Source organism: Chinchilla lanigera, unplaced genomic scaffold, assembly GCF_000276665.1.
Source record: "Chinchilla lanigera isolate Chin_1 unplaced genomic scaffold, ChiLan1.0 scaffold00051, whole genome shotgun sequence".
NCBI classification, from domain to species: Eukaryota; Metazoa; Chordata; class Mammalia; order Rodentia; family Chinchillidae; genus Chinchilla; species Chinchilla lanigera.
In genome coordinates, this window is record NW_004955452.1 from 7,554,790 (window position 1) to 7,577,090 (window position 22,301).

At 41.2% G+C, this 22,301-nt stretch overlaps 1 protein-coding gene across 7 annotated transcripts in view; it reads left to right on the plus strand.

The window, feature by feature from the left end:
• Positions 1-22,301, plus strand: part of Phactr4 (phosphatase and actin regulator 4) — an 87,656-nt gene that overhangs the window by 49,143 nt on the left and 16,212 nt on the right. For 4 of the 7 annotated variants that reach the window (XM_005394954.2, XM_005394953.2, XM_013519488.1 and 1 more), the window contains 5 exons: positions 10,104-10,277; positions 11,512-11,592; positions 14,148-14,312; positions 15,245-15,658; positions 20,057-20,654. In XM_005394954.2, coding sequence (XP_005395011.1) covers positions 10,104-10,277; positions 11,512-11,592; positions 14,148-14,312; positions 15,245-15,658; positions 20,057-20,654 — 1,432 coding nt within the window. Of the gene's footprint in view, positions 1-9,054; positions 9,079-10,103; positions 10,278-11,511; positions 11,593-14,147; positions 14,313-15,244; positions 15,659-20,056; positions 20,655-22,301 lie in introns of all 7 variants that reach the window. The other 3 variants (XM_013519486.1, XM_013519485.1, XM_013519487.1) reach the window with 1 other exon arrangement.

The following is a 22,301-nucleotide window of genomic DNA, read 5'->3' on the forward strand; positions in this document are numbered from 1 at the left end:
CCCAGCTCTTATATTTTTGTCTTTCTTACCTTCATTTCTATCACCATTTGATTCATTTTGCTCTGAAGTTTGTAGACAGTTTCTCACTCTCATAATAATGAGAATAACTTAGGGGAAGGTGATAATATATCATACAGAGGCAAAACGCTAAGGCAGTTGTGAGATGTATAAAATTTAATGTAGCTACTTGAAAATACAAGAATAAAAGCCAGGCATGGTGGCATGTGCCTGTAGTCCCAGCTACTCAGGAGCCTAAGGCAAGAGGATTGCTTGAGCCTAGGAGTTCAAAACCAGCCTAAGCAGAATGGTGAGACCCCCATCTTGATGATGATGGTGATGGTGATGGTAATGATCGATGGGGTAATTAAAAATAAAGTACTTAAGGAGAATGGGAGAGAAGCAGAATATAGTCACTAGACGTTTCTCCTAAATATATATGTATAACAATAAATCTGAGAAAGTAATGTAATGTTGGCTTCAGGGAGAAGTGACAGTGTATGATTCTGTTATGGATTCCTTAAAAGATTATCTGTTGTGACTGAACTTGAAATAACCAAACAAAATTTATTGACTTTTCTCTCTGCCTAGTAGGTATTCTAGATATCTTACTGCTATCATCATACATTCCTTCTTTCTACTCCCAGGTAAACTTTGGGAAGTTAAAACTTTTTCTGCCAGGCATGGTAGCACATGCTTGGGAGGCTGAAGCAGGAGGATCACTGCAAATTCAGGGTCAGCCTGGGCTACATAATGAGTTCAAGGCCAACCTGAACAACATAGGGAGATGCTGTCTCAAAAAAAAAGTACATCAGTTTGTCAGTGGTATAATGGCACCCTCCCTTCCTCTTTGCCTCTCCTGCCTTCTCCCCTCCCTTTCTCTTTTCCTTCTCTGGCTCGCATGCTACCTAGCCATGCACTCCCTAGCCTTGTGCTGTACCAGGGATCAGTGTCCCCAGCCAACCAGAATCACTTCTTGATGCACTCATGATCAGAGGCTGTATTTTTTTCAGAACCAGAATCTCTGATTTAACTGTACTTGCAAGTGCAGAGACTCTTCTCCCTGACTATCTGCTCTTGAGTGCCTTTCCTAATTCTTTGTAATCCCCAAGGGTCAGGTCGTACAAAACTTCCAGAACTTGTGGCCCTTTTCTAGACATAGAGCCTGCTTTGTTCACGGGTTTAGGTGCTGTAATTTTGTTGCATTTTTCTGAAACAATCCTTTAAACCCAATAATAGTCCTCTTTTAGAGAGCAAGATATGTAAATACAGTAGTATAAGTGCGGTAAATTAGTGTTCTCACTTTACGAAGTTCTGATGCTGTGAGAATGCTGCTTATAGTGAGATCTGTTTCTAGCTAGGTGGTTATGAAATAACACAAAATCCTTAGGTTATAAAGATATTTGACACATCTGGTTTGATACTGAAGTGTGTATCTTTTTAAACTGTACATTAAAAAAATATATTTTAATTATACAAAAATGTGGGCAGAAATAGGACTTTATATACTTTAAATTTAGAATCTTTTAAAAATTTAATAAAAGGGCAGGGATCTGAGCACTTGGGAGGTTGAAGCAGAAGGATCATTGTGAGTTCAAGGCCAGCCTGAACTGCGTAACGAGACCCTGTCTCAATCGGTCAGTCAGCCCTTAATTCATGTGGGACAACTAACCTTGAACTTAAAAACATGAATTAAATGCTAACCAGGAAGACAGAGAATATAGCTCACTGGTAGAGTACTTCCTGACATAAACAAGTCAGGATTGAATCAGGATTCAATCCCCAGGACCAAAAACAGAAAAGCAATGTTTGTTTTGTTTTGTTTTGTTTTGTTTTGTTTTGTTTTGTTTTGTTTTGTTTTGTTTTAGAGACAGCGTCTTCCTGTTTAGTTCAGGCTGGCTTTGAACTCACTGTGTAGCCCAGGCTGGCCTCAAATTTGTGGTGATCCTCCTACATTAGCCTCCAGGGTGCTGGGATTACAGGCGTATGCCACCATGCCTGGCTAGAAAAATAGTGTTGACCAGCAAAAAGTCTGGTAGTTGGAGCAACTCTAGAATCCTGTATAGTGTTGTATGAAAAGAGAGAAGGCTAGAATCCTGTATAATACACAATATAAGAAACAAACCTGGCTAGAGGTATACTTCAGTGGTAGAGAATGTGTTTAGTCTATGTGAGGTCCTAGTTTTGATTCTGGAAAATTTTGAGCTGGGTGTGGTGGCACACACCTGTAATCCCAGCACTAGGATTGCGATGAGTTTGAGGCCACCCTGGGCTATACAGTGAGTTCAAAGCCAGCCTGAACTACATAGCACTTTCCTTTCTCTGAAAATTAAAAAATAGAAACACATGATCCTAGTCAATACTGTGGTTATAAAAATACCTACTTAAAGCCAGTGAAGTAGTACATGCCTACAACCCCAGCACTTTGGAAAGCTAAGGCAGGAGGATAGAAAATTCAAGTCCTGCCCGGGGGTGCTGGGGATATAACTCAGTGGCACAGCACTTGCCTGGCAAGTGCAAGGTCCTGAGTTCAATTACCTGTACCAAAAAAAAAAAAAAAAGTCCTGCCTGGGCAGTTTAGCAAGACCCTGTCTCAAAATTAAAAAAATAGTGGGGCCACGTGTGGTGGCACACCTCTGTAATCAGAGCACTCAGGAGGCTAAAGCGGGAAGTTCACTGCTAACTCAAGGCCATTTGAGGAGGAAAGTGTCCATGTTAGAGCATTCCTGTAAGCGTAGCACTCTGGGAGGATGAAGCAGGACAATCACCAGTTAGTGACTTAATGAGACCCTGTCTCGATTTTGTGTGTGTGTATGTGTGTGTGTGTGTATCTTTTTGAGACAGGGTCTTGCTGTGCAGTTCAGGCTGGCTTCAAACTTGCAACGATCCTCCTGTCTCAGCCTCCTGAGTGCTGGGATTACAGGCATGCGCCACCACGCCCAGCCCCTGTCTCAGTTTTAAAAGGCTGGGGATGTAGCTTAGTGCAAGAGCCTGGGTTCGATCCTCAGTACAGTACTGCGTTGAATGGATGGATGGATGGATGGATGGATGGATGGATGGATGGATAGATGGATGGATGGATAGATAGCTGGCTTGTTCAGTGCAAAGGCCTTCTGCTCAATCCCAGTATGTGTGTTGGGGGCTAGTTAGATAATAAGAAAATATGTGCCCAAATGAAATTTAGTAATAGGAAGCCAATTCCTGGTTCATAGCCTTTTCAGAGTTGCATTTAGGCATACTGGTAAGTGATCTTTCTAATGAGTTTTACCATTAGTCCTGTGCTCTTGATCTGCTACCTTCCCTTCTTGAAAATACTGTTGAACTAATTAGGTACAGAAGCCTTGACTGGTTGGCCCCACATTACCATGCCATTACTTGGAAGATTTCACTGTTCATATGTGGAACATTTGATGGAATCAAGTTCTTGTGTTCTTCTGGTGTCATCATAATGGATTTAAGGGAGAAAGGGAAGATAATTTACCCTTTTCACTAGAAATGATTATAATCAGTATCTTCTGTTGTTGTTGTTCAGTGCTGGGGATTGAACCCAGGACCTATGCATGCTAGGCAAACATTCCACCACTGAGCCACATCCTCTGACCTGTATCCACTTTTTTTTTTTCTTTTTAATTTGTTTGAACTCAAGGCCTGAGCAACATCCCAGCTCTTCTTTATTTTGACACAGGTCTCACTAAGTGACGAAGTTGCCCAGGCTGGGCTTGAACTTGCTCTCCTCCTGCCTCAGCCTTCCATAGTACTGCGATTGCAGACCAGCGCTAACATGTTTGGCCCATATCCTCTTTTGCAAACTTCTTTTTCTTAGGTCTTTCATCCATAAGAACCCTCCCTTGATTTAGAATTTCTTTTAGCAGGTGCTTAAGCAAAGAGTGGTTGGAAATTTTTATAAACACTTTAAGCAATTGTAAGTGTTGATCTTGAAGTTCAACTAAAAGTTGAGTTTCCACAGCAATCCTAGCATAGTCTCCACAGAAGGGCCTGGGGGTGTGACTTTGGACCTATCTATCTTCCACATCCCTTATCAGCACCATGACAGAGCTATCTCAGCTTGAAGCAAGATCTAAAGTATTGAGCACAGCAGTTAGTGAAGAAAGACTAAATACACAGGATATGGATTTTTAAAAAGAGTAGTGCTATATGTTTGTAATCCCAGCTACTCGGGAGGCTGAACAGGAGGAGACTGAGGAGACAAGACTGAGGAGACCCCATCTCAAAATAAAATTGAGCCAGGCATGGAGGCACAGGCCTGTAATCCCAGCACTCAGGAGGCTGAGGCAGGAGGATCACTGTGAATTTGAAGCCACCCTGCGCTACAAGTGAGTACAAGTCCAACCTGAACTACATAGTGAGACCCTATCTCAAAAATTAAAATAAAATAAAATTGAAAAAAGGGTTGGGGATGTAGTCCAGCCAGCCTGGGTTCAATCACAGTACTGGAAAAAAAAATCTATAATACAAAAATAATGTACAGTAATAATCTTAAGCATTGCTATATCTGGTTTAAGTACAAATTAATTCCTCTTAAATGAGCAATGAATTGATAAAAGTACCTAGTAAAATTTGAAGTAATCATAACTGGCTGACAAATTAGCTTATAAAGAGACCTCAATAAGGAACCTAACTTTTGCGGGGTGTGGTGGTACACACCTGTATACCCATCACTTTGGGAGGCTGAGGTAGGGGGATTGCTGCAAGTTGAAGGCAACCCTGAGCTACATAACATGTTCAAGGCCAACCTGAACAACGGAGAGACCCAGATTCAAAAAAAAAGACAAATGCAAAATGATAGACTTAAACCAAACTATACCAGTAAAAAACATGAAATATAAGTGGACTAAACTCTCCAGTTAATAAACCATTGTCAAACTGGGTAGAAAAGCAAATCAAAGTAAAAATGTTTCTGGCACGATAGAGGTAATTTCATAATGATATAAAAGGATCCATTCAATAGGAAAACATAATAACCCTAAATTTGTATATGCCTAATGTCAGGTATGAAGCAGCTGGGGATATAACCCAGTGGCACAAGTGCCTGTCTAGCAAGCACAAGGTCCTGAGTTCGATTCCCAGTATCCCTCCCCCCAAAAAATGATTAAAGTATATGAAGCAAAAATTAATAGAACTACAAAGAAAAAGAAGGGATAGGTATATAGCTCAATGGTAGAGTGCTTGTCAAGCATGCATGAGGTGCTGGGTTTAATCCCTCATACCAGGAAGAAGAAAGAAACAGACAGAGAGAAAGGAAAAGGGGAGAAAGAAAGTGAGGAAATAAATCTCCTTTCAATAGATAGGTTAGTAACGTTCCTTTCCCAGTAAATTGATGGAGCAAGCAAACAACATATTGGAAAGGATATGAATGATTTGTATAACAGAGTTAGCCAACTTGACCTAATTGGCATATTTAAAATGCTACACCCAACAGCTGTGCAGCTTTTTTGTTTTGTTTTTTAAGCTAGGGTCTCACTACGTAGTTCAGCCTGGCCTAGAACTCACGGCAATCCTCCTACTTCGATTACAGGCATGTACCACCATGCTCGCCCCTCAGTATTCTTCTTTATACATGGAACATAAGATAAATCTGGAAAGAAATAACTGAAGGCTCTTTTTTATTTTGTTTTTTGGGTACCAGGAATCAAACTTAGGACCTTATGCTTGCCAGGCAGGTGCTGTGCACTGAGCTATATCCCAGGCCTTCTCTTTATTGTTTTTAATTTGAACTGAGACTAGGAAACAGGGAAGACCTCACAGTACCTCCATAGGAATGTCTTACTGAATAGGAAACTCTAATAATGTCATGCTTCGCTGGACTTGATGGCTCACACCTGTAATCCCAGCACTCTGGAGGCTGATGCAGGAGGATAGTGGTGAATTCAAGGCCATCTTGGCCTACAGAGTGAGTTCTAGGCCAGCCTGAACTGCATAATGAAACCCTGTCTCAAAAAGACAAAAAAAAAAAGTGATGCTTGTCTAGTTTATTTTTCCTCAACAAAGAATCATGTTACAGCTAAAAAATGCCTGCACTACAGGGTGTTTGTTTGGTTTGTTTGAAGTACTGGAGTTGAACTCAAGGCTTTCACACTGAGCTACATCTCCAATCCTTTTTATTTTATTTTCTTTACCTTTTTTTTTTGACATAGGGTTTTGTTATTATAGTTCAGTGTGGCCTTGAACACACTGTGTAGCCTAGGCTGGACTTGAATTTGTGGCAGTCCTTCTGCCTCAACCTCCCTCTCAAGTGCTGGGATTATAAGCGTACACTACCACACCCAGCTCTATTTTTTATTTTGAGACAGGACCTCACTAAATCACCAAATTGCTCAGGCTGCCTTGAATTAGTGATGGGGATTGTAGGCATGTGCCACCATGCCCCAACTCTGCCTCTGTCTCTTTAATTTTAATTTTGTTGCTGTCTGTTCGTTTGGTTTTTAGTTTTTGGTTCACGTTTTTTTGAGACAGGGTCTCACTCTACAGCCCAGGCTGGCCTCAAATTTATGGTGGTCCTCCTGCCACAGCCTCCCCAGTGCTGGGATTATAAGTGTGCACCACCATGTCCGGCCCTGAACTCACTATAGCCTAGAATGGCCACAAACGGAGGGCGATTCTCCTGCTTGCCCCTGTCTTTTTTAAAGTGCATGATGTTTCCAGATAATAAACTGGGATTGGGTTAATAAACCTGGCTTACAATAAGAATCATCTGGAAAGATTTTTTAAAACACAGCTAGGGGCCGGGCATGGCGGCGCATGTCTGTAATCCCAGCCCTCAGGAGGCTGAGGCAAGAGGATCGTTGCGAGTTCGAGGCCAGCCTGGGCTACAAAGAGAGCTCAAGGCCAGCCTGAGCTGCATATTGAGACCCTGTCTCAAAAAGACCAAAAAAAAAGGCAGCTGGGTTGATTCTAAATATTTGGACAGATTTGAAAATCACTGAAATAATATTGTTTGTAGAGGAGGAATCAGGGAAAATATAAAAAATATGAATAAACTGGACATGGTGGCGCACATCTGTAATGCCAGCACTTGGGAAGCTGAGGCAGGAAGATTGCTACAAATTCAAGGCCAGCCTGAACTATGCAGCAAAACCCTGTCAAAAAAAAAAAACAAAAAAACCATATATATATATATATATATATATATATAATGAGTGAATGAATTGGAGAGAATAACTCAGGCAGGGCTGGTATGGCTGAGAGGCATATCTTCCTCTAAAAATTTTATGAACATGAAAATTAGGCATATTTGCATGGAGAAACAAAGAAGAACCTATCTCTTTGCTTTCCAAATTCGGTGACTTTCTTTATATAAAGAAGGCTAAAAGGTTGAAGAGAGGGGAATGGGAAAAAAAGGATCAAGATCTATCATGTGCAGGTACAAATTCCCTACAGTGAATGTGATCAATGTGTATGACAGTAACTTCTCTGTGAATATGTTACTAAGTATATTTGTAAAACATTTTGGACATTTTTTTCTTTGTAAAAGTATTAGATTGCACAAATATAACCTCTTCCATATTGTTATGCTGTAATTTTTTTAAAAAAAATTTGAAAGAATTTTCCTGTTTTTAAACAAATAATTTACCTGTGTGTGTGTGTGTGTTGAGCACTCAGTGAATGGGTTAGCAGATTTAGTTTAGTGCCTCATAACCTCTCCACCTAAGGCTATTTGAGAATGAAAAACTTACATTACTTAGCTCTAATTTCTGAGGGTACGTAGGTTTTTGAAAGCCTTATCATTAACATATATTAAGTATTATATTACAAGTGCTCTGAAACATGTTCCATTTTCAGTGATGTTTTAGAATTGACCAGATGATGTCTTAATTAAAACACCAACTCTTGGCCAGGCATGGTGGCGCACGCATGTAATCCCAGTACTTGGGAGGCTGAGGCAGGAGGATCATTGCAAGTCTGAGACCAGCCTGGGCTACAAAGTGAGCTCAAGGCCATCCTGAACTGCATAGCAAGACCCTGCCTCAAAAAGACAGACAGACAGACAGACGGACAGACAGACAGACAGACAGACAGACAGACAAATAAATAAATAAATAAATAAAATAAGTAAAACACCAACTCTTAATTAAAGACAATACCATGGGTTCACCCTACTGCTGCTCATGGGGTCCAGTCTAGGATGCCACTGAGGGAAGATCAGCTTGGAAGTTCTTCTGTGTTTGGTGACTAAGTTTTGGTTTTGTTTTTAAGACAGGGTCTCACTGTGTAGTCCAGGCTGACCTCAAATTTGCAGCAATCCTCCTGCCTTGGCCTCCTGAATGCTGGGATTATAGGCATATGCCACCACCCCCAGCTCTAAGTTTTTAAAAATATGACTCTGGGTTACCATCAGATTTCCTATAAGAAAGTTAAAGTCACTGAGATGTAGGATGCCCTTGATTAAATCTTGCAAGAAGAGTCACTGTCCTGTGTCATCTCCATTTGTTGCACTTCAACCAGGACCTTATTTTGCCTAAGTCTTCTGCACCCAGCCAAGTAACACATCAGCAGGCTTCAATGCCATTAGTCTGATAGTAGAATTCTATAAATCTGACTATCAAAAAAAACCACAAAAAACCTGACTATCTGTACATGTCCCTAGACTTCCACTTATCAACTGAAGTAAGATTCAATTTGGCAACTATTTCTAAAACAGCATTCTTAGCCAAGCATGGTGCATACACCTGTAATCACAGCACTGGGGAGGCTGTAGCAGGAGGATCGTTGCAAGTTCGAGGCCAGCCTGGGCTACAGAGTAAGTTTAAGGCCAGCCTAAACTGCATAGCGAGACCCTATCTCAAAAAGACAAAAAGTGAATATAAATAAATAAATAAACAAGCATTCTTATTGTTTGTTTTCTTTTATGCAAAATAGCTATAGTACTAAGAGGATAATTTTTAGTGCATTTATTATACCTCCTGCTCACCCAAAAGGTGCCACTTGTTTCCAGTGTGAAATACAACGTGTGTTCCTTGATGCATTTCTATAAAGTAGAGGTTCCACTTTAATTCCAAGACAGTTGCTCCACATAACTCTTTTTTTCTTCCCCTCTAGACTTCTCCAGAGAGCCCTGGGACAGTAGGTGGAGTGCAAAGCTGTATTGTGTTGCCTTCCTGCTTTTTTTTTTCTTGTTATTGTTGCCTTCCTGCTTTTTTTCCCCTCTTTTCCCTACCCTGGCTGCTCCTTTCCCTGCTGCTAATGCTTACTAACTAAATCTTGCATGTGTTACCATTGTGAGGGGCTCATGGCCTATCTCATTTCAGTCCTGCACAGGTATCATGTCAATTATATTTCATGTCAGATTCTTCCTATCAAGCCAGGCATGGTGTTGTATCCCTGAAATCCCAGCTACTAGGCAGACTGAGGCAGGAGGATTATAAATTTGAGGCCAGCCTGGGCAATTTAGTGAGACCCTATCGATAAATGAAATAATAAAAAAGGGCTGGTAATATATCTTAGCCTTCCTTAGGTTCAACGGCTAGTAAATAATAATAATATAATAAAATCTTCTTAATAACAAGGTTGTTACTAAAGCAATACTATGATAGACAGACTAGAATCTCACCTCTTCTCACTTAAAAAGTGTCCCTTCATTTTAAAGCACCTCTGTCTAATGCCCCGCCCCCAGCCCTAGCACCTTCCAATGCTCCAAAACTACCTAGAGTCCTTTTTGTGAAAGGAGAAAAATCTGATAAACAGATATGTTAGTTGTTGTACTCCTCCCTGAACAATTACACTCGTCCACAGGGCAGAGAAGGGGTAATGTTTAACAGAGTGGAATTCCCTGCTTCAGTGGTGGTATTGGGAAGACATTCACATTTTGTGTGTGTGTGCCTTTGAAAGATTTTGACCTGGTTCTGATCATTTCACTGAAATTTTGTCCTAAAATGGTATCAGCTTGGTTTGGTTCCTTTAGTAATTCATCCATTATGGGTTTTGATATTTGATGTCTCTGTGATGTTAGGAGTCTGTCTGCATGGTTGTTCATCATTGCTCTGATCCTTTCCACCTACCACAGGAAGAAAGGGGAAGGGAGAGTTTAGAGATGATGCTGAAGTAATAAAATGAGCTGTTCTCTTACCTCTCTCTTCTACAAATAACAGAAGAAGCAGGCCACCCCATTGCAGACCCAGGCATGGTCATGGACAGCGTGGAAGCAGGTGACACAACGCCTCCCACCAAGAGAAAGAGCAAGTTCTCAGGCTTTGGCAAGATCTTCAAACCCTGGAAATGGAGGAAAAAAAAAAGTAGTGATAAATTTAAAGAGACATCAGAAGGTAAGACATTAAGACTTAAATACATGTACCAAGTTAGTTTCTTGGTGTTTGTTTGTTATTTTGGTTTTTTGAGAGAGTCTTGCTGTGTATTTCAGGCTGGCTTAGAACTCACTATGTAGTCCAGGCTGGCCTAGAACTCACAGTGATCCTTCTGCTGTTTTCTTGTCTTTTTTTTAGACAGGGTCTCGCTAGATAGTCTAGGCTGGCTTTTAACTCACTATGTAGTACAAGCTGACCTCAAACTGCCTCAGCCTCCCAAGTACTGCAATTACAGGCTTGCACCACCACGCCCAGCCATCTTTCAGATTTAAACACCCAAATGGTTATTCTCTGAACCTTATGTTCTATAGCCTCATTCCCAAGCGTATATTTTCATAGGATTAAAATCTGTTCAGTAACCAGGTAGGGTGGCACCCACCTAGAATCCCAGCAAGTCTAGAAGCCGAGGTAGGAGAATTGAAAGTTCAGAACCTGCCAGGGCAACTTAGTAACACCCTATGTCAAAAAAGTAATGTAGAGTTCAAAAGTACGTTAAAGTAAAACAGAATAAATTAGTAAAGTAAAATAAAATAAAGTCTCTAAGGATGTACCGCAGTGGTAGAGCACTTTCATAACATATGTAAGCCCTTAGATTAAATCCTCAGTACTGCAAAAACAAAACAAATCTCTGTAGTGGTAAGTGGAATTCCTGTACTGTTGTAGGTAAGGTGCTTCTACTTTTCTGCTTGGTCCATTTTCCATCAATACAGAGTTTATCCATAAGTTCCATAACTGTTGAAATTTCAGTTAAGCAGCAATTATCTAAAAATATTTATTTTTTAAAATGTTTTTTCCCAGTAGCACAGGATAAGAAAGAAATTGAGGCAGGTTTTTGTTCTTGTTTATAGTGCTGGGGGGGAACCCAGGGCCTCACAAGTGTTGGTCAGTTGCTGTACCACTGACTTATGCTCTCTGTCCCAGAAATTAAGTTTTTAAAGTTGAAGATAGTTTCCCAGTTTTTCCTAAGAATGGAACAATCCCAGCACTCAGGAGCCTGAGACAGGAGGATCGCCTCAAGCTCGGGGCCAGCTCAAACGACATAACAGGACCCCATCTCAAAAAAGAAAAAAAAGAACTTAAGAATAGAACAAATGTGAACCACTTTATTCTTTTACCTGTGTACCTACAGTGCTAAGAGTAATGTTTAACTTGCAACTGCCACATTTCTGAATGCTGTTTTCTAATTTAATGTTAGTTTTAGAGCGAAAAATATCTATGCGAAAACCAAGAGAAGAGCTGGTTAAAAGAGGAGTTTTGTTGGAAGACCCTGAGCAGGGTGAGTTGTAAATGACTACCGTGTGCCTGTCCATGCACTGGACCTTTGAGTGGGTCTAAATATGGGAAGTTTCTTTCTTTGCTTTGTTACTGCGGTAGTTGGGATAGAGACGGGCTTTTTAAAAAGCTCCCTCTCTTCCAGTTGTCTGGCTGTGTCTTTAACTGCAATTAAGTGAGAGTGAAGGGTCTCAGGGCAAACACCCTTGTTTCTCAGGAATACGTCCTCAGTTTTGTTCCAGCTCCAACAGTAGGTAGTACTTCCTTTTTATAGAATCAAAGTTGTCTCTGTGCCCGTATTGCTGCCCTCATCTTGTTTGTCACAAAGATTATGTTTTAATATTGTAACACTCATCACTGGCTTAATACTGTCATGACTTTATCTAATTTGTGGCTTTTTTTTCTTAATGTGTGACTTTCATGAAGGGGTTTAACATAAATATCAATTTAATGGTACTGGGGATGGACCCAGAGCCTTGCTCATGCTCAGTTACAGTTGAATTACACCCTGACCCTTCCTTCTTTTCTTAATAATAGAAAGTAGGCCAAGTGTGATGGCGCACGCCTGTAATCCTAGCACTCAGGAGGCTGAGGCAGGAGGATCATTGCAAGTTCAAGGCCAGCCTGGGCTACAAAATGAGCTCAAGACCAGCCTGAACTGCATAGTGAGACTGTCTCAAAAAGACAAATAATAATAATAATAATAATAATACAAAGTAGTTGCCACATTACTTTAGCATTTTTGAACCGGGAATCAAACTCAGGGCCTCGTGCTTGCCAGGCAGGTGCCATGCCGCTGAGCTATAACCCCTGCCCCGTCTTTAATTTTGTTGTTGTTGTTGTTTTGTCTTTTTGAGATGGGATCTCAGTATGCAGTTCAAGCTGGCCTTGGCCTCAAACTCACAATGATCCTTCTGCCTCAGCCTCCCAAGTGCTGAGATTACAGGAATGTGCCACCACGATTGGCTCCCTCTTTAGATTTAGATGTACATTACTCACTTGTTACTTATTTGCCTTAGACTCTTCACTACTTTCAGCTCAAACTCTAACCCTGATTGAGACCATCTGAGGAATGACACTGTGTAGCCTCCTCGTAGGAGGTGGTAATTCAAGTAAAAGGGATTGGTCTATGAGAACTCAATGGATGAACCTCCCTAGAACCCCAGGAGATGGTAACTACCTTAAGTAGTCCCTGCGGAAAGCAAAGGACAAGAGAAAAACTTCTGCCTATTCCCATGGCACTAGGATTGAGACAGAGTTTTTAGTCTCTAACCTTAGTGTTTTCAGTTGTCTCTTCCTAACGAGTCTAGGAACCCTCTGCAGGAGCTGGGGATGTTTGTCCAGTTTTGCTCCATGAAAGAATCTGACCATTTTCATGGCAATAGGTATTCATGACAGGTCTTCCTAGCCTTCTGTAGTCTAATTCGAGGAAAACTCATCCTGTTTACCTCATAATGTTTACCTCCGATCTGTTTATCAGTTCCGCCCATGTTCTTCATGCCTGCCCTCAATCACCCTCTGCTATTTCTTTGGTTTTGGTTTTAGTTTTTGGTTGGGTTGGGCGTGGCTTGGTTGCTTTGGGTTTTGAGATAGGGTCTCACTGTGTAGTTCAGGCTGGCACTAAATTCACAGCAGTACTCCTACCTTAGCCTCCCAAGTGCTGGGATTACAGGCGTGTACCACCATCCCCAGCTTCTCATATATATTTGAACAATAGTTCATTATTGTTTGTCTTGTTCGAATCACTTCCTGTCCATAATCCATTCTCCTCTCAGCTTTCAGAGCTGACCTTCTATAAGATGGATTGGATCATGTCTTCTTCTACTTCCTTTTTTTTGTCTTTTTGAGACAGGGTCTCGCTATGCAGTTCAGGTTGGCCTTGAGCTCACTTTGTAGCCCAGCTTGGTCTCGAACTCGCAATGATCCTTCTGCCTCAGCCTCCCGAGTGCTGGGATTACAGGCATGCATCACCACGCCCAACTCTTCTACTTTTATGTTTCCTTGTTTCATACAAGATTTAGTCCAGGTTCCTTTACATGCTATTTGATATCCTTCATAGCCTAGCTCTTGCTTATCTGTCCAGTCCTACCCATAATCATTACTTACATTGCATCTGTTGTCCTGCTGGACCAAATGTACCAGGCGTAGTGGCACACTCCTGTAATCCCAGCCCTCAGAAGGCTGAGACAGAAGGATTGCCATGAGTTCAAGGCTAGCCTGAACTACATAGTGAGTTCAAGGCCAGCCTGAACTATATAGCAAGACCCTGTCTCAAAAAAAAATATGTGTGTGTGTGTGTATCTTGACACTTTTTTTTAGTCCATAATGATTCTGTCTTATTTTTATAGCAAGGTAATTGGCATATAATAGGCAGTAAGATGTTTATTAGAAAAAGAAATTATTTTCATTATTACTAGAAAGTTCCAGGTGACCTAGGTCTAAAGATAAGCTAACACAGGAAGAGGAAGACGAGGATAAGAGTGGCTAGAATCACCAGCTCTTCTCCCTGTCTGATTATGCTGGTTCCTTCACTTAGCAGTTTCCTCTTTCTCCCTGTAGGTGGTGAGGACCCAGGAAAGTTGAATCATGCTGTATTGAAGAATGGCCATACCACCCCCATTGGGAATGCCCGATCTTCTAGTCCAGTCATAGTAGAGGAAGAGCCAGTAAGAACAGCAAATGTTAGGAATTCTATTCCAGAAGAAGACTCAAAGAAGCAACTAGGTAGGAAACTGGATTCTTGAGTTAGAGAAGCACGGACCAGTCATATTCATCCTTTCATCCTCTCCCTGTACCCACTCCCTGGTTTTGTTTTTGCTTTATTTGTTTGAGTTTGTAGGTTTTGGGGGGGTGTTTTTAATGGGTTTAGTTTTGTTTTGTTTTGTTTTTGAGACAGGCTCTCTATGTAGCCCAGGCTGGCCTACTCACTGCAATCCTGCCTCAGCCTTCTGAATGCTGGGATTACAGGTGTGCACCACCACACCGCACAATCATTCTCTTTAACTCAGAGGTTTGCCAGAGAACAAGGAACAATAAAACCCAAGGGGAGGGGGCTGGGGATTTAGCCCAGTGACACAGCGCCTGCCTGGCAAGCGCAAGGTCGTGAGTTCGATTCCCGGTACCGGAGTAAAACCAAAAAAAAAAAAAAAAACAACCCAAGGGAAACTTCATTTTCCTTTAGAAATTACCTAACTACCTGCAACTTTTAGTGGAATTTTCCTCCTCTTATTCTTACATTCATGAAATACTTAAATTTGGAGTTCTTAAGGAAAAAAGTGTCTGATTCTTCTGGGACTTTTTCAGGCTACATGTTTGTCTTTGTTTATCAAGAAATTTTGATGTCCTTCCACAAGTAGCCTGGCTCTGTGTAAAGGATTACTACCATCATGAGCTTCTGTTATTGTTTGTTTGTTTGTTTGTTTGCTTTCCTGTACCGGGAATCAAACTCACGACCTCACGCTTGCCAGGCAGACGCTGTGCTGCTGAGCTAAAACCCCAGCCCCGCATCATGAGCTTCTGATTGGTGTTTGTTAAGTATGTTGAGGGTGGGAAGCACACTAACATTACTACAGCCTGTAAGCTAACCTAGAAATGAAATAATTGATGAAATGGACCACAAATCCGTATTTCTCATGTTACTCTCTCTTCCTTTCCAGATCAGGTCTTTTATTACCCAGACTCAACTGGAAGGCAGCCTAATTCTGAAGCAGAGTCTCTTCCTGAGAATGTACCCAAACAGCCTCTGTTACCCCCAAAAAGACGCTTGTCCTCTTCTCACGAAGCAAGTGAGGGGCATGCAAAGGATGTCACTTCTTCTGGCAGCACAACAAGGCCCATCTCCACTTCTGCATCCTCTCCCACCATAGCACGAGCTGCCACCACTGCTGCCACAAACCTAACAAAGACTGTGAACTCCGTCATCGCTCCTTCCCCAGCACCCAGGACTCTGCCTGCTGCTCCTATCAGCACCAACACTACTGCTTCCCCAAACCTTACTCACACCATCCCTGCCAAACAGCCCCCTATCCCTCCCCCTAAGCCAGCTCACAGAAATAGCAACCCTGTTATTGGTAAGTGAATGTTCAGAGTCTCATGATTTTTCTTTTTTCTTTTATTTTGGGTGGTTATTTTATTGGATAACTGCCACAGTATTGATTTTGTGGTTTGTTTCTGGCTGGTTTGTTTCTTTGTTTCTTTGGGACAAGGTCTTGCTATGTAGTTTAGGCTGGCCTCAAACTTGTACCAGTCTTCCTGCCTCAGCCTCCCGAGTGCCGGGATTATGCAGTATTGATTTGATCTATGAAAGAGTTCCATATCTTTTCCCTTCTAATGTCCTCAATATAGAGAAGAGGTGTTAAAGTGAGGCATAGCAGGCATGGTTGTGCATATCTATCTATAATCCCAGCATTCAGGAGGCTGAAGCAAGAGGATTACCAAGAGTTTGAGGACAGCCTGTACTACATAGGGAGACCCTATCAAAAAAATAAAAAAATAAAAAAAATAAAATGCTGTACATACTTGGAAAACTGGGGAAGTAAAGACCATAACAGGTTCAACATACATGGAATTATCTGTGATACTTACTAAAAAAATTAGAAAAATGCCACAAGGTATAATAGGCAAGACAAACATTCCAACTAAAAAGTTTGTTTTGTTTATAATCTACTTTGAACTACCAGTTCCTTCTGTAAGCAACGTATAAGTAAGTCTAGTACTTAAGAAGATCATTTTATGGATGCCTGTGTAACTTGTGATTCAGTAGCTGGTATAGTATCTTCATGGGAACTGCAAAATATATTATTTAAATTGTCCTGATAAAATCATTTTTATCTTGGGAGGGTTAAGAATGTTACTCTTGTATTAAAATGAGTGGTGATAAAGAAAGCAGAGGAGGTAATCAGTACATTTTATGGGCTTAGTAAATTGTTTACATTTACTTAAAGTCTTGCTTAGGTCCATTTTCCTTTACCTAAATGCACGCTTGCAGCCAGGCATGGTGGCACACGCCTGTGATCCCAGCACTTAGTGGACTGAGGCAGGAGGATGACAGTGAGTTCCAGGCCAGCACAGGCTACACAGTGAGACCCTGTCTCTAAATTAAATAAATAAGTAAGTGAATGAGTGAGTGTACATTTTCTTAGAAGAATCTTCAAGGAAGGGAAGGCAGGAGGGAACCTAAATCAGTGCTTCAGAGCTAATAAAAATATAGTTTTCAAAAAAAATACTAGGTGTGCAGGGCTGGGGAGATAGCTCAGCAGCACAGTGCTTGCCTGGCAAGCACGAGGTCCTGAGTTTGACTCCTGGTTCAAACAAACAAAAAAAACAGTAGGTTTGCCACTGCTTAACATTCTTGTTATTGATTAAATGGATGGAAAAAGTGTGTTCTTGAAATACTTAATACTATATGACCAAGTTGGGTAGAGTGATTAGAACCTGGAAAAACAAGCTTAGAATATATTGTATGACAGGTTCGAGTAGCTTGATAAAAACAGGATGAACGTTGTTATTGTTACGATCACTTTGGGTAGATAAAGTCACACTGCCTTACCTCTAAGGAACTTGAGGAGCCTTCATATACTGCTTTTTTCAAAACTACCTTGTGCTGTAGGAGACCGATTTTATCTGGGACGTAGAGCAATTAGAACATGAAGATGTTGTGACTCATTCAGAGTTGCAGTAAGTGAGAGGCAGAAACTCACCTCTCAGGTCCAGACCTCTGTCTTCTCCTCTGCTGTTCTCAAACTGTTGTCTGGACTGGTGTTCATCAGCATCACCCAGAGGGTGTTTATTAAAACATGTCTTGCCAGCCTTGCCTGTAGAGTTTCGGCTTCCAGTACGTCCCGGGTAGCGGGAAGAACCTGTGTTCGCTAGGTCCCCACATAACAGCTGTGGTGCTCTTCCAGGGCCCGCTAGTTAAGACTCCTGTAGACCAGTGATGTTGCTCCCTTTCGGGTCAAGGCAACATATAACACAGTGTGTGTGTGACTCCCCAGGGTAAAATGCAGAAGCCGTTCCTGGCCTTCAGTGAGTGACCAGACCAAAGCAGTAGCCTTATGACTGAGTCGGTGTCAGCCCCTGGCAAGTTCTTAGCAAGAGAAAAATTAGTTCACAGAGATTTTATTAAAGTTACGTAGACTGATTTAAAGAATTATACCTTACTCGTCAATTATGACCATTCCTAATTCTTTGGTGCTAAAATGCCATTTCTTGGGGCTGGGGATATAGCTCAGCTGCGCAGCACCTGCCCAGCACCTGCCCGGCAAGCACTAGGTCCTGAGTTTGATTTCCGGTCCCCTACAAAAAAAATAAAATAAAATGCCATTTCTTTCACAAACGGATTATGGTCATAAATTATTTACTTAATATCAATCCTTATCTGGACATCTTTAAAAATGATAGCCTGGCTGGGGATATAGCTCAGTGGTGGAGTGCTTGGATAGCATGCTAGAGGCCCTGGGTTCAATCCCCAGTACTGCCAAAAATGATAACCTGAATTTAGTCAACAATTTTTTTGTTTTTTTGAGATAAAGTCTTACCTTGTAGCCTAGGCTGTCCTCAAATTTGTGACCCTCGTGCCTCAGCCTCCTAAGTGCTGAAGACTTGCGGAGGATACGGGGAATTGAAATCAGGGCCTGTGCTTACCAGGCAGGTGCTACACTACCGAGCTACATCCCTGGCCCCTGAAGAACTTTTTTTTTTTCATTGTATTTGTGTTTGAAATATGAACATTTGGAAAGCACTGCTTGAGAAATGCTACAGTCTTCTCATAGGCATAAAATGGAGTGTTAAGAATAAGGAAGGACTGCCATGCACAGCTGCACAGCTGCAGAAAATTTGTAATCCATCCCAGGAACCCGCTGGCATCTTTCTGAAGAACTAGATCAAAAGTTTAAATACTCAAATAAGGTCTTGTCAGGGGCAAATTGTTTGTTTTTTACTGTACTAGGGATTGAACTCAAGCCCTTTCCTGTCCTAGGCAAACACTCTACTGTTGAACTACATCTCCAGCCTTCAAGGATAAGTTCAGAGAAGTAGTAAGAATTTAGTCAACTCAAAAATATCTCTTTCAGTGCTGGGGATTTAGCTCAGCAGCACAGCACCTGCCTGGCAAGCATGAGGTCGTGAGTTTGATTCTTGGTACCAAAAAAAAAAAAAAAAAGTCATTCATTCTGAAATTCATAAAAATCTTTTTTATCTTATATCCAGTGTTTTTCTAGAATGTTCTTATTGAAATTTACTTATGGGCTGGGGATGTAGCTTAGTTTTAGAATGCTTGACTAGCATGAGCAAGGCCCTGGGTTTGATCCTAAGTAGTAACAAAAACAAAAAATAGGACTAGAAGTGTGTCTTAGTGGTAGGGTACTGCAGTACTGAGAAAAAAAATTTTAGTTAAATCTTTTACTTTGAGTGGCCCCAATGGAATAGTATTTATGGCAAATAATGTTTTATTGCAGGGAACCTTATGAAACCCATTTAAGAATACTTGAAGGAACTAAAATAATTTGGCTAGGTGATTAGAATTGTCAGCCAGGTGTGGTAGTACACACCTGTAACCCCAACACTTAGGAGGCTGAGGCAGGAGGATCACTGCAAATTTGAGGCCACTCTAGGCTACAAAGAGAGTTCAAGCCAACCTGAACTGCATAGTGAAATCCTTTCTCAAACTGACAAAATAAAAAAGAATTTAAGATACCTTGTCAGGCATGGTGGTGCCTGCCTGTAATCCTAGCACTCAGGACGCTGAGGCATGATGAGCACTACAAGTTCGAGGCCAGCCTGAGCTACATAGTGAGCTCACAACCAGCCTGAATGACATAGCAGAATACCCTGTCTTAAAAGGCAGGGCAGGGATATAGCTCAGCGGCATAAGCACCTTCCTGGCAAGTGCAAGGGCCTGAGTTCAATTCCCAGTACCATTAAAAAAAAAACAACTATTAAAAGAATTTAAAATGTCTTTACTGGTAGTTCTATAATAGAGCTGAGATATCTAATTATCATTATCAGAATATGACAGGAATGCCCAGTAGTGCTGTTTTAGTTTCTATCTGAATATTTAAATTTCCTAATGGAGTATTGTTACCCATAACTTTTTATCAACTCTTTTTCTGTCTCTGTTTATATTAACTTTATACCAACATCGTTAAAAAGTTGTATCTAGAAGTATGGTACTCATCAGAGCTTTGCTATACATACGTTCATTGGTGTTCTACTTGCATAAATACATATTTTGTTTCAGGAATGAGAGAGGTAAGAAATGGCAAAGTCATGAAAGTAAGGGCCAGGGATATAGATCATTGACACAGCGCCTGCCTGGCAAGTGCAAAGTCCTGAGTTCGATTTTTGGTACCAAAAGAAAAGTATATAATCTACCTAAAAGATCAAAACTGAGCTCTAATTTTAGGCCTGGGCTTGCCCTCAAAGCATTGTAAAGCTGTGTTAAATGGATGTGTCATTCTCTTTTTTTCTAGCTGAACTGTCCCAAGCAATAAACAGTGGTACATTATCAAAACCATCCCCACCCTTACCACCGAAGAGAGGCATTCCAACAACCCTGGTACCCACCTCGGAATCTGCTGCCGCCTTCACCACAAAAACACCAAGTGATCAAAGAGAGAAGGGCATGTGCTCTGTGGGCTGTGAACTACTGCCGACGACGATCCCACCTCCTTCCCCATCCCCACCGCTGCCTACTCACAGACCTCCCGAACCTCCACGGTCCCCTCCGTTCCCTGCTAAGACTTTGCAAGTTGTGCCACAAGTTGAGTTTCTGCCTTCCTTAGATCTGCCCCAGGAGGTTCCCCAGCAGGAAGACCAGAAAAAGGAAGTCCCTAAGAGGATTCTGGACCAGAGCTTTGGGGAGCCCCACATACCCGCAAGGCTACCCCTGCTCCCTCTACATGTTCGAATTCAGCAGGCCCTGACCAGCCCCCTTCCTGTGACTCCTCCCTTGGAGGGCTCTCACAGAGCTCATTCATTGCTCTTTGAGAATAGTGACAGCTTTTACGAGGACAGCGGTACCCTGGGTCGGACCAGGTCACTTCCCATCACTATTGAAATGCTGAAAGTGTGAGTGCCTTTAAAGCTTGCCTCTTATTTTTCTGTCTTTACTTTAGGTAGCCCAGAAAAAAATTACTTATAAAAAGAAAATGTGAATAAATTTAAAGTAAAAGAGTATTCTGCCAAAAGGATCAGTTATAGAATCAGACTTTTAAAAAAAATCCTGATGATTACTTTTTTTGTTTTAAAGAGAAAAAAACCCCGAAAATTTCAAAACAGGATAATAGGAGGGTAACTATGGTTAACACATTGCGTATTGTTATCTTTAGCTTAGTTATTCAGAGTACAGGATATAGACTTTAATTGTCCAAACAATATTAGCACAAACCTTTCTTCTCAGTGAACTAAGAGAAATTAGTAGTATAACTGTCTTATCTTTTATATATATACATACATGTATATATGTGTGTGTGTGTATACATATATATATTCTTTTTTTTTTCGCTTTTCCCTTCCTTCTTTTCTCTTTTCCCTTACCCCAGTTTCTCTTTCCTTTTGAACAGTTTCTTCTCATTTTACAATATCTATTGTACATTTGGATCTTATTTACTCTGTCAGCTTCTCACACTAGCGAGACAATATGATGTTTGCTCATGTGCGTCTGGTTTATTTCACTTACGAGTATGGTCTCAAGTTGCATCCACTTACCTATAAAAGACTCTAGCTTATCCTTTTGTATGGCTGAGTAGTACTTCACTGCATAAAAAGACCACATCTTTTTTATCCATTCCTTGGCTGATGGGCATTTGGGTCATTTCCAAGATCTAGCTATTACAAATTGTGCTGCTGTAAAACATGAGTGCACATATATTGCTGTGGCATGCTGTTTTTAATTCTTCTGGGAAGGGGCTGGGGATATAGGTCAGTAGCACAAGCATCTGCCTGGCAAGTGTAAGGTCCTGAGTTTAATTCCTGATCCCCACCCCCCCCAAAAAAACCCCAAACAAACCAGTAATTCTTTTGGGAAGATACCCAGCAGGAGAATAGCTGAGTCAAACGGGATCTCTAATCCTAGCTTTTTGAGGAATCTCCACATTGATGTCCACAGTGGTTGTACCAGTCTACACTTCACAAACAGTGGAGAAGGGTTCCTTTTTCTCCACAGCCCTGCCAGCATTTTTTATTGGTTGATTTCTTGGTAACAGCCCTCCTTTCCAGGGTGGATGGAATCTCAGTGTTATTTTAATTTGCATCTCTCGAACGACCAGTGATGTTGAACATTTTTTCCTATATTTACTTGCTGTTTGTATTTCTTCATCTGAGAATTGTGTATTCATCGCAGAAGCCCATTTCTGGATTGAGTCTTTAAATTTGGGAGTTCTGATATTTTTGAGTTCTTTCATATGCTCTCAGTTGTAGTCCTTTGTTTGAAGAACAGCTGAGAAAGTTTTTCTCGTCTCCGCACTCCATTGGTGGCTTCTGTCCCTGTGCAGAAGCTTTTTTAATAAGATGAGATCCCGGCTGTTGGCTCTTTGTGATAGTTCCTGTGTGATCAGGGTTTTATTCATGAAGTCTTTGCCTACACCAATTTCTTCAAGAGTTTTACCTATTCTGTCTTCCAGCAGATTTAATGTATTTGTTTTAATGTTTAGATCTTTGATCTATTTAGAATTTATTTTAGTGCGTGATAGAAGATATGGGTCCAGTTTTAATCTT